The sequence below is a fragment of the Malus sylvestris genome, chromosome 8 (genome assembly GCF_916048215.2).
Source record: "Malus sylvestris chromosome 8, drMalSylv7.2, whole genome shotgun sequence".
Taxonomy (NCBI): domain Eukaryota; kingdom Viridiplantae; phylum Streptophyta; class Magnoliopsida; order Rosales; family Rosaceae; genus Malus; species Malus sylvestris.
This window is the reverse complement of record NC_062267.1, coordinates 11,869,131-11,881,226: the sequence shown is the minus strand read 5'-3', so window position 1 is coordinate 11,881,226 and position 12,096 is coordinate 11,869,131. Positions and strand designations below refer to the sequence as shown.

The following is a 12,096-nucleotide window of genomic DNA, read 5'->3' as shown; positions in this document are numbered from 1 at the left end:
TATCAAAACGTGCAATTATGATCTTTTTTGTCAACTCCATAGAACTTCCCTCAAAATGAGTCAGGTGCCATGCACGTGAGGCTAAATCAAATGGACAAATATGGAAACCAAATCAGAAAAATTATAATAATGGTCCCTCAACTTTAACCTAGCTGGAGAAATGGTCTCACAACTTTAACCCAATTGGAGCAATCGTCCCTCAACTTTAACTCAATAGCAATGGTCCTTCCAACATGACTCATTTTGATGGAATTCTGACGAAGTTGACAAAAATAATCATAGCTGCACATTTTGATGAGTTAAGGGACCAATGACATTGATTTTTAGTTCAGCGACCAATGCTCCAATTGGATTAAATTTGAATGACCACTACTACAATTTTCTCAAAAATAAAAAATATAAATATAAATAAATAAATAAAAACGTGTCATAAAATTGTTCTTCTAACTAAGACTTCAGATGCATATATAAATTTTCGAAATCACTTGAATTACAATTACCTTCCAATCCAGCTACAACTTACAAATCATGCAACATTGTTGTTCAATATAGGAAAGCGCCTTGCATTGGTTGGTTATTATTATATCAAGTTTTAACAATGGTTTTGTGAAACTTTTGAACAAAACCCATGGTTTTGGTTAATCAAATCTTCATAAGCTATTGCGAATGTTGTTTTTACATTGGCTCCAGCAGAAAAAAGTTGAAAGAAAGGTTAAGCATTCTAGCGGCCTCCATAATCAATTTGGAAAAAAGTATGTATTTGCTTGTCAATTACTCTTATTCCTTTTCATCTTATGCAAGAAAATTCCTCGTGTTGCTATTCGCCATACTTAGAAAGGGGCAAATGTGACAGCTGGCGGATTTGTATTTCTAAGGCAATTTTATGAGTATTTTTGTATTTGGTCAAATAATTGTAGTCACTTAGTACTACGGTCTAATGATATTTTTATTCATTTATAAGTGAGAGGTCTTAAGTTCGATCTCGCCGAAAACGAATTTGAACTACGTTATTGTTAATCCATTGTGAGGTTTAGCCCACTCTCCCACCCCTATAGATGATATTGTTTTTTAAAAGAATTTTTTTTTGTTAATATGTTATTGGAAATCATCTGAATTTCATTGCATAGTAATGAAAAGATACAACTAAAATACTACAAAAATGTCTACTCTTATCACTTATTTGCACTTCGATCATTTGTATCATTCCTTTAATAGAGAGGGTACCCACATGTGTTGATGGAGAGATTGTACCCAAATGTGTTGGTGGACCCTACCATTATTAGAGAGATAGTACAAATATGCGGTAAGTATAGCATTACTCATATTAAAGCAAAATGATGAACAAGTTACGGCCTATGTAAAAAACTACCTCTATTTAGATGGTACAAATATATAGCAAGTGTAGCATTACTTATATCAAAATGAAAGGATGAACAAGTTATGTCCTATGTAAAAATCCTCAGTGAGAAAAGAGCTCTTCCCACTTGTCATCATATACAAATTTTCAGCTCGAAAAATCCATATCTACAATGAGAAAGAGTTGTTATAATTCATTGGTTAAACTTTCAACCTCTTCTCGATAGAGACTCTTAGTTTGTATCTCCTATTTTATTGAATTTAGAATCTTAAATCATCTCCAAATGAAGAGTAAAAACGTATCCATTAACAATAACAGTAAAACAAGATAGCTTCAGTATTTTCAACTAAAATGTCAATCCTACATGGCGTGGATTGACATCAAAGGTGTTTGCTGTCAAATTTAACAACAACTTCAAATCTCTTTTTAGTGATTAATAATTTGTTTTTACCATTATTATTATTATTATTATTATTATTATTATTATTTATTCTAAAAAATACTTATTACAATTATAAAAAAATAAATAATAGTTTAAATTTGACATATCGAATGCATAACAAAATTTTTAAAATGACCAAAGTGTCACATAATCTTTTAAATTTAAATTTTATTTTTTAAAATTTGATATCTTCTTTTGAAATGCTCATAACCACGTGTACGATAGGACAACCTCTCTTTGAATTAGATACACCAAGGGTGGGGTCAAAAAAGAACAAAATACATGAGGTATTATTTATTCATGTATGACAATGTACGAGATACCAATCACAGTGGATCTCAAACGCTTAGGAGGAGTTATTCTCTATTTGCTGACATCCATTTGTACTGAGTGAACTTCACACATCACCTGTACACTCTTGGCTGCACTTGGACACTATCAGCAATGAAGAGAGAAAGTCTAAACTATCCCCATATTCCCAATGCTTCAAGATTCTTCCTTTTTAAAGTACACAGAATCAACACTCTTCTTTAATTATTCTCATATCATTACCATTATATAATTCAGAATCCATTTTTATACCCTCCAATCGATCAAGTTCAACTCTCACCCAAATAGACGGAAAACATTCTTCTATTACTCTCTTTTTTCCTCTTCCTTTTTTTGCAAGAATTCCAAAATCCCAAAAACCCTGTCCTGTTCCTCTTGAAATCATCTAAATTTTCAGCATTTAGTACCAAATCTTTGCCACTTTTTGCCAAACCAACCTGATCACCCTCTTCCAATCAATCATTACTCTTTTCTCTGTGTAAAAAACTATTTGTATATCCCAAAAATCTTCAGTTTTACATTTTAGCATTAGTTTCCTCTTTGGGGCTGACCCTCTGTGCTTTACTTTCTTCTTCTTGTTTTCTTGTAGTTGCCACACTTCAATTTTGGTTCACGATTAGGAAGTTTGCCTTTTTACTTCAATTAATATTTTCCATGTTTTGAATTTTCCTTGGGCTAGTAGGAGCAGTATTTGCTTTCAAATTTAGAACTGGGTTTTTCAAAATTTTGAAGCTTCAGCAGCTGAAAGTTGCAAACTTTAGCTCTAAAGATTCAAACCCTTCTCTTAAACTCCCTCACTTTACTTCCAAAACCAGTTTTCAACTCAAATTCCCAAAGGGTTTTGATGGGGTTGCTGAAAGGTATGGGCTTTAGAGGCCTAAGTATTGCCTTCTTGTTCTTAAATCTTGGGGTGGGATTAGTAGTTGGGATTGGGGTGAACTGGGGGACACAGTTAACACACCCTCTCCCACCAGCAACAATTGTGAAGATGTTGAAGGACAACGGGATCCAAAAGGTCAAGCTTTTCGATGCCGATTCGGATATTCTGAATGCTTTGAGCAAGTCTGGGATTCAGGTGATGGTTGGGATTCCAAATGAGATGCTGTATTCTTTGGCTAACAGTAAGCAGGCAGCTGAGAAATGGGTTTCCAAGAATGTCTCCTCACATGTCTCCAATGGTGTGGATATTAGGTAAATTCTCTCTCTAATAGAACATGTGATTTAAATTGGGTTTCTTCAATTGGAGTTACATAGAAATGTGCAGCTATGCATATAATTGATCTAATAGAATAGTGAGAAGCCTGAACATTAGCGCAGTTTGATAATAATTTCGTTTTTAGTTTTCAATTTTTATGCTAAATAGAGGAAAAGTACGTGGTTATCAAAAGGCCCGTAGATTCTTTTTCGGTACCCAAATCTTAGTTTATGAATGCTTATAAGATAGTTTCCTTGGTTTTTGCCTCTATGCAAATGAATCCATTAGAGAGGTGTGTGTGTGATCTTATTGCTTCTAGGAAATCAACTTCTTGATGAGCTGCTATGTAATTCATTCTTCGTGATCGAAAGATGATATGGGGAAGCTAGAAGCCTAGAGCCTTTTTCACGCTATCAGCCATCATCTCATCCCGCTAGAACCTTGCCTGACCTGTCCTTTGGTTTTAGAGTTCGAATTTATTTTGACTAGTATTTCCAGCAATGTGGTTCGGTTCAGTTGCATCTCTGATGCTTTTCAGTGAAATGAACAATTATTAGAAAAGTAGGACTTCTGTTTAGTAGCAGAGTGGTTTGCAACGCTTGAGCCACCACTCTCTAGTGTTAAACTCACCTATTTAGGAGTTTCTCATTGACTTTCCACAGGGATCCCCTTAGTTTTAAAGGTTTGAACCTCCTTGCAATAGCTAGTTGGAGCATCTCTCTACAAAACTGCATATTGCGGTATACCACCCCTGTCATTCCAAGGTTATTTCAATTGAATGTTTCAGTACTCAGGTGATGATGCTTCATCCTTCTGCCTTGTTTAAGTACATTTCAGGTGGTGGTTTTTAGTTGAAAGTCGATTTTATCATTAGATGGCTTTGTAAATAAAGCCCTTTTTTAACTGTTTTGAATTAGTCTTCACTGTAAATAGTCAAGAGAAAGCCATATCCATCTAACAAAGTACAATCATGCTGCAGCGCAGGAAATAACGTTCATGAAATTTGAATAGCAATGCCTACAGCATGAAACATTTCCGATCGGTTATAGTCTCGTACAAATTTAAATATGAACCCCTTTCTATTAATTTAGATTCTGCTATATAGCATTCTAATCATAATCTATTAGCTATATTGAAATTGAACTGAAGAATAATAGTGGCAGACATTCTCTAAATTTCATGATCAGGAAAAACTGTTCCAGAAGGTGGGGATGCGAACCTTTTCCGTTTTTAGTTGTTACTGTTTTTTCTTATCATATCAGCCTTTCCGGTTATAACTAAATGTTTTACGTCTAGTTTATCTCTCGAGATCTTACCTGTTTCATACATTCTCTGCAAGGTATGCGGCAGTGGGGAATGAACCATTGTTGTCAACATACAATGGAACCTATATTCCAACAATATTTCCTGCCCTTCAGAATATTCAGTCAGCTCTCATAAAAGCTGGTGTGAGCAATCAGGTTAAGGTCACGATTCCCCTCAACGCTGACATTTATGACAGCAGTGGCTCAGACCTACCTTCTAATGGAGACTTCCGACCAGACACCAAGGATCTCGTGGTTGAAATTGTCAAGTTCTTGAGCGACAACGGTGCTGCATTCACCGTCAATATCTATCCCTTCATAAGCCTCTACAATGATCCCAGTTTCCCTGCTGATTACGCCTTTTTCAATGGATACTCAAGTCCCATTAACGACAATGGAAGAATCTACAACAATGTATTTGATGCAAACCACGACACCCTTGTATGGGCATTGCAGAAGAACGGATTTGGAAACTTGTCCATAATTGTTGGAGAGATCGGTTGGCCTACAGATGGGGACCGCAATGCAAATTTACAGTATGCCCAGCGGTTCAACCAAGGGTTTATGTCCCATATCAAGAACAATGCAGGGACTCCAATGAGAAGCGGCCCTGTGGACGCCTACTTATTTAGCCTCATCGATGAAGATGCCAAGAGCATTCAGCCGGGTAACTTTGAACGCCATTGGGGGCTGTTTTACTATGACGGAACCCCCAAGTATCAGCTCAGTCTAGGAACTACGGGCTCGAATGGATTAATAGGAGCAAGCGGCGTACAATATCTGGAAAAGAAATGGTGTGTCATGTCGCCCTCGGCAAGTCTTGATGATCCAGAAGTGGCGCTAAGCGTGAGCTACGCTTGTTCAAATGCTGATTGCACCAGTCTTGGATATGGAACTTCATGTGGAGATTTGGATGCTCGCGGCAACATTTCATACGCATTTAACAGTTACTATCAAATGAATGATCAGCTGGATACTGCCTGCAAGTTTCCAAACCTTTCGACTACCACCACGAGTGATCCATCTACTGGAAACTGCAAATTTAGTATCATGATCCGATCATCTTATTCGTCTAGTGTGAACGGCAGAGCTGGCTCCCTTGAAAAGCCTAGTTATTTAGGATTGGTGGTGTTTGTGTTTATGTTCCTGTATACAGTTCTGTGATTTTTTTTTTTTTTTTTTGGGAGGGATTTTTGTATATTATTGGTGTAAAATAATATATACACTACTCAGGATTGTCAAGCACAGTTGGGGCTGAATGAACTCATATTTGTGTAGCACTAATCAGTCAATATACACAACAAATTGAAGTCTCCGTTTTCTGTCATCAACCCTAAACCCTGAACAAATCACACTCGATCTTTAATTTTCGTCGAAAGGATCTAAATTGACCATTTTACCTTTTAAATAGGCGAATTTATTTGGAAATGTGACAGAGAGTAACTAAAATGTCATGCGTTACACTACGTACTTTGTATTTAGATCTTCAAATTAGCTAGTTAGCATAGCTCATGTCACTCTTCATCCAACTAGCCTAGGGTTTTAAGTGCCATTTGCTCTTTCATAAGGTCAGAGATTTGGAGGGGGTGGGTTTGGTATATTTGAGTTCTCGTATATAATCCTAAATTGTAAAGTAATGGCTTAAAATCAAAATACGTTTCACTTAGACTATCTCCAATCAAAAAACATTTGGTCAAATCAACTCCCAAAAGGAGAAGGTCTTAAGTGTGGTCATCGTTGATGTGGGCCTCTTCATTTTGTGTGAGAGGGGTGAGACACAATAATGTCAGGTTTTGAGTGGAAAAATCAGGGGGTGGTGGTGGGGTAGAGGTGTTTTTGTTTGTGTGGCCGTGTGGCCATCTGACATGCAACTACAATAAATTTGGGGGTGTGATATTCACACATCTCATTTTACTTCTCACAAACTTTTTTAATTTTTGGTCGTCGGATCGAATGAATTGAAGAAGATCAACAGACAGAAATTATCAAGAGATGTGTGGATAACACACCCCTAAATTTGAACAAATTAAATGTTTAAAGGAAGCGAACGCTAAAAAAATCAAAAGAGAAGTCTTCTTTTTTTTACTGTAGTTGCTGCCAGTCCATTAACATTAAACAAGTACTCGTAGCCTTCGGTGTTGTGAGTGATCACAGAGTAGTCGTTTAATGTTAATGGACTGGCATGCAGCTATACAGCCAAAAAACAGACTTCCCTTTTGGTTTTTTTACCTTTTGCTTCCTTTAAACATTTCGTTCAAATTTACCATTATAAATTCAGCCAAACCCAAAGATAACCCCTGACCGCCACCTCTTTCATTCACCAAAGGTTACTCTCTCTCTCTCTCCATATTTTCTGCTTTTTGTTTAGCAACTAGAGCTTGCTCTTAGAAGTGTGATTAGGGTTTATATATTTTTTATCACTGGTTTGATATTGTTGTGCTTTGAAAGAAAAAACTTTTTTTGTTGTGCTGTGAGGACTGTTCTAAAAATCCCCGCCTAGGCACTAGGCGGCTGACCACTGTCCCGATTAATGTCTAGGCGTTTGAAAATTAAGAAATGGCACCTAGACCTACTGAGGCGTCCGCCTAGACCTCCTAGGCACCCGCCTAGGTCATGAATCACTTAGACAAAAAATAGATAAATTTCATTTTACATTTTATTTTTTTCATAAATTGTAAGAGACTTATTGCATACTTAAATGAACACACATTATATCTTTGTTCCCCATGTTTTTATTATGTTCCAGTACTTCATAATATATATGTCATTCAATTTTGTAGTATATGAGGAAATTATATATATTTAAAGTGTAAACAGACACTTATTTACACGAAATATAATAGATTTACTTAAATCCACTAGTCCACCTAAGCTCTGCCTAACCGCCTAGGCGCTAGGCCCCAGCCTACCGCCCGACTAGCGCCTAGCGTTTTTTAGAACATTGACTATGAGAATAAGCTTATTTTTGTTGCTTCACGTTTTCAGCTTTTTTTTGCACCCAAAACTGTGAAAATAAACTGTTTTTAAGTGTTTATCAAACTCCTATTTTAGCTCAGCTTTTTATTATACCACTTTTTATAAAAACACCTTAGTACTAAACCAGTACTAAATGTGTAACATCCCATATCGCCCAGGAGAGTGATCCTTAAATGTATATTCTCATCCCTACCTAGCACGAGGCTTTTTAGAAGCTCACTTGCTTTGGGTTCCATCGGAATTCCGAAGTTAAGCGAGTAACGCACGAGGTCACTGCCAGGATGGGTGACCCACTGGGAAGTTGCTCGTGAGTTCCCAAAAACAAAACCGTGAGGGAATGGTAAGCCCAAAGCGGACAATATCGTGCTATGGTGGTGGAACGGGCCCGAGATGTGGTGGACCCCGGGTCGAGATGTGACAAATGGTATCAGAGCCAATCCCTGGACGGAAGTGTGCCGACAATGACGTCGGGCCCCTAAGGGGGGTGGATTGTAACATCCCACATCGCCCAGGAGAGTGATCCTTAAATGTATATTCTCATCCCTACCTAGCACGAGACCTTTTAAGAGCTCACTTGCTTTGGGTTCAATCGGAACTCTGAAGTTGAGCAAAAACAAAACCGTAAGGGAATGGTAAGCCCAAAGCGGACAATATCGTGCTACGGTGGTAGAACGGGCCCGGGATGTGGTAGAACCCAGGCCGGGATGTGACAAAATGCATGCATATCATGTCTATTTTTGTGTGTATACATATGTGTACGCATGTGTTTGTGTTTTTATATCGACCGATCATAGTAGGGTATTCGGTTTTTTCGCTCTTAGCTTATTCGTCAATCACTTATTTAGAGATTTCAGCTCTAGTAATCAAATTTTTACAGCTAGTTTAGCGTTGTACTAGCGTTATACAAGATGACGAAAATGTTGACGATGATGTCGTCTGGAGAATAGCTGCAGCCAAAAGCGCAAGCACAGAAAGGACGATAGAGGAGGTGCTGAAGTATGTTAAGCCGTCAGTGCCGTCCGGGACCTCCGTACTGTCCAAGTTGTCTACAAAACTTCTCAACTGTCACCCCTCCTTGTCCCAACGTTGATTGGACTTCGTCGAATTCGGATACTTGATTGCACGTCATGGACTTCAGAACGTTGTCTTCAAGTGTAGATGGCGATGTGGATCTCTTGGAAAGCCTGGTGGTGTAACCAGGGCACTTACCATATTTTCAAAACTCAATCTTTGGATGTTCTCGTTTGATGCTTCCGAAGATAGTCTCTAGATCTTATATCAGCCTGCATCAACATCAGAAGGATCAGCTAAAGCTTGAATATAATTTCCCAAACATAACATGAACTAATGAAATAATACAATCGAACTCGGTGGTTCTAAAAAATGACGAACAAAACTTTTTAGCGAACAAGCGAACTAGAACACATCTTTGTCATTAGTTTGTGGTAAATTAAGTGGTCTATTTACCGACAAAAACAATCACCTTTCTGAAAGAAAAAAGAAATTATGAACAACCTCACAACATAACGAAAGCCACATTGAGATTTTCTGGACCAATTGCGGAATTAGAAGAGATTATCTGCATACAAATGTATATTGTTGTTTAAAAAAATAAGCTTATTCTAGGTGTTGTAACCATAATATAAGGTTGTCCTCACCACAGAATCTGCTCTACAAGCAGCTTTTTATGTCCAGCATATTAGTAAGAAACAGGAAGTAGTGAATATGGAAACACTGAAAACATTCCAAGAGTTCCGGTTTTCACCTGCCGGATAGGCTCAGGGACACGAAATTTGCAAGTCATTTTCACAATTCTGGTGGCAGTATCAAGTGATATACGGTGACCAGTTGAAATAAATATAGGTTTCAATGAGCCACCTGTAGATCTTGCTGCCTGAAAAACAGAAAGAGAATGCCGTTTCAGTTTTATTGAATCGATTGAAACTGAGAACACAAGGCAAAGTGTGAAAATAGTTCCAGCAAAGGCACTCTACTTTTTAATCAAAGTGTCTGTGATTGTTCAGATAAACTAAAATGTTACAAACCAAAAACCAAAATGATAAGGATCTTCAAGTTCCCTGTACTACACTCCAACCGCTCAAGATTCCCATCACAGTTTAAATACCATAGCAGATCAAATTTTAATAAAAAATTTAACAGTTATTAGAGGAGAAATAGAGCTTATATAATGCTTACCGCTCCCCATGTACGGCCTGAACATCCTTTCAAAGTAATAAAACCTTCAGTACTGTCTTCTTGGGCTTCAAGAAGCTGCTTCACTCCGGATAGTGTTAGACCATCCACATGATGAAGCTGAAATACGGTACTTTGTCACAACTCATGAATTCAATTTATATCAAGAGAAATTTCTCAAAGTTAGACATGCAGAGAAAGCCCAGATTATGAAAGGTATGGATGTAATATAATTTTTACTATCAGTATTACATTTTTTCCGATCCCAATAGTAGGTAGATTTGCCAGAATGCCAAGATGACAAGCCAAGCCAAAACCTACAAAACAAATTCTACCCTTTTTAAAAAAATCTCGAGTTGAGTGAGGGGCCAACTGCTCTCAATCAACCAAAGGTAAAGACAGAACTCTAACAGATTGTATCGTCTAAGTTACGAAAAATTGAACTAACAGGTTCTAAATGAAGTGAGCAAAAGATTCACTAGGCCTAAAAGTGTGCCCAAACCATATTTTCAGCAATTTCAGACCATCATTCCCCCCATAGGTCACAAATCACATTTGAAAGCAGAAGTATATAAATAAGAAAAAGCGGTGATTTAGCTTTCATTTGAAAAGGGTAAGCATATAGTCCACGGGGATTTTTGTCAAAGGACTTGCCTCGAGGATGAAGTATTCCGTTTCCATCAACCATTAGAAGCTGTTAACATTAAGGATAAACATTGTTATTTACCCAAATTGTAAGGTACCAACTTGCCAGATTTGGCATAAAGTTAAAAGACATTGATATGTAAAAATGAAAAACCAGAATCAAATATTAAACCTTACTGATAAACTCTAAGCAATTCTAAACAAGTTCAAATATCTAACATTATAACGAATTCGTGTAGCCAGAGAATGCAAGGGCAACGGTCACCTGTGGGTAGAAAGGACTATTGTTGTTTTTCATTTTCTCCATAAGCTCAAGCAACACTGGGGCCTAATCAATACAAACAATCAAATACATCAAACAACCAAAACGCTTACATCAATCAATAGGGATGCAAAATTCATGACATGGAAAAAAATGTAATGCATTTTTCCTTTTTAACAAGACGATATTCTAAACTAGGGGAAGGCGGATTCGAACTCGAGAAAACCTATAACATGAAAATTGGACCTCTCTGAAGGCAAGGAAGCCAGGAACATAAGGCACATTGGGAGTGACAACACAGAAGTCTTGATACACAACTTGGAGAGTTTTGAGCTCCAAAACCACAAGAATTCCACATGCCATTGATGGGTTTTCTTTTGAATAGCTTATATCAACCCCTCCCACATACTTCAACAGCTCCTCTCTCTCCTCCTCTTTCTCCTCCTCTCTCTCCATTGACCTTGAGTTTGACTTTGAATCTAATCTCCATGAGAAATCATCTTCTGCAATCAATTTTTGCTTCAGCAAATCTTGGGCCCTGAAATGTTCAATTGTGTTAGAAAATTGGCATGCAAAAATTGAGAAATGTGGAGAATTTGTGATGACTGATGAGTTTTGCTGCTCTTCAGCTTACTCTGTCCAAGCTCTGTGGTCGACAGACGAAGAAGAAGGTGACAGCTTTTCCATTTGGATTCTGAAACGCTGCGTTTATTGGTTTATGGGTGGAAATCGGAGCATGGATGGATGATTGAATCTTGAAGACGGCGCGGGAAGAGGGCGGGTGGCGGTAACACCCGACGGATCCTTTTGTGGCCCGTTTGTGTTTGAACTACTTCGAAAATTGGGCTGGCTATCACACCCAAAACCAAAACCCTAATTTTTTTCCATTCGATTTTGAAAAAGTCATGCAGCAAAGCTTATCAAATTTTGTTTTTCTCAAGGCAAAATTTTTTTTATCCAAGCTATATAATATATTGTATCTAAATTACAGAGATAAAGATTTAAATTTGAGTGTAGAAAGAATATACATATTGTCTATCCACCCATCTTAATTATTTTTAGATCGCCTTAACTAAATCTAAGTCTTTCATTACTGTTTGCTTGCTTCGAACAAATTATTTCTTTACAGTATTCTAACATTATAAATTCAACCTAACTACTGATATGAATGTCACATCAGAATAATACCATTTTTAGTCTTTTATTGACAAATTTGACAGAAAATGGCATAATTAATTGAAATTGGAGTTTCGGGTGTAAAATAGAGAAATTTGAATTTTAAAGGACCAAATAGAGTTTTGGGCGTAGCAAAAACTCGGCCGTGAAGAAATAATTCGACCAAAGACAACACTTGGGTGGATCTAACTAAGAGGCTTGGCATGTCGTTGGCAT

The 12,096-nt window shown here is 37.3% G+C and overlaps 2 protein-coding genes across 4 annotated transcripts; one reads left to right on the top strand and one right to left on the bottom strand.

Annotated features, from left to right (window-relative positions):
• The first annotated feature begins 2,279 nt into the window (after positions 1–2,279).
• On the top strand, positions 2,280–5,943 carry LOC126632762 (glucan endo-1,3-beta-glucosidase 5-like). The gene is made up of 2 exons (XM_050303231.1): positions 2,280–3,320; positions 4,664–5,943. Exons 1-2 carry the CDS (start codon positions 2,974–2,976, stop codon positions 5,790–5,792), a joined length of 1,476 nt encoding a protein of 491 aa, XP_050159188.1. The 5' UTR covers positions 2,280–2,973; the 3' UTR covers positions 5,793–5,943.
• Positions 5,944–8,426: 2,483 nt separating this feature from the next.
• Positions 8,427–11,768, bottom strand: LOC126632763 (uncharacterized). 3 transcript variants are annotated; one of them, XM_050303233.1, is made up of 9 exons: positions 11,339–11,768; positions 10,951–11,242; positions 10,708–10,770; positions 10,452–10,491; positions 10,050–10,114; positions 9,801–9,917; positions 9,370–9,498; positions 9,088–9,183; positions 8,427–8,887 (listed from the first exon to the last, which is right to left on the bottom strand). In XM_050303233.1, the coding sequence occupies exons 1-8, from the start codon at positions 11,389–11,391 to the stop codon at positions 9,121–9,123; spliced, it is 822 nt and encodes a 273-aa protein (XP_050159190.1). In that variant the 5' UTR covers positions 11,392–11,768; the 3' UTR covers positions 8,427–8,887; positions 9,088–9,120. The 3 variants fall into 3 exon arrangements, with proteins under 3 accessions (XP_050159190.1, XP_050159189.1, XP_050159192.1); XM_050303232.1 differs by having other exon boundaries at positions 9,120–9,183; positions 11,339–11,767; XM_050303235.1 differs by lacking the exon at positions 9,088–9,183 and having other exon boundaries at positions 11,339–11,762.
• Positions 11,769–12,096: the final 328 nt, after the last annotated feature.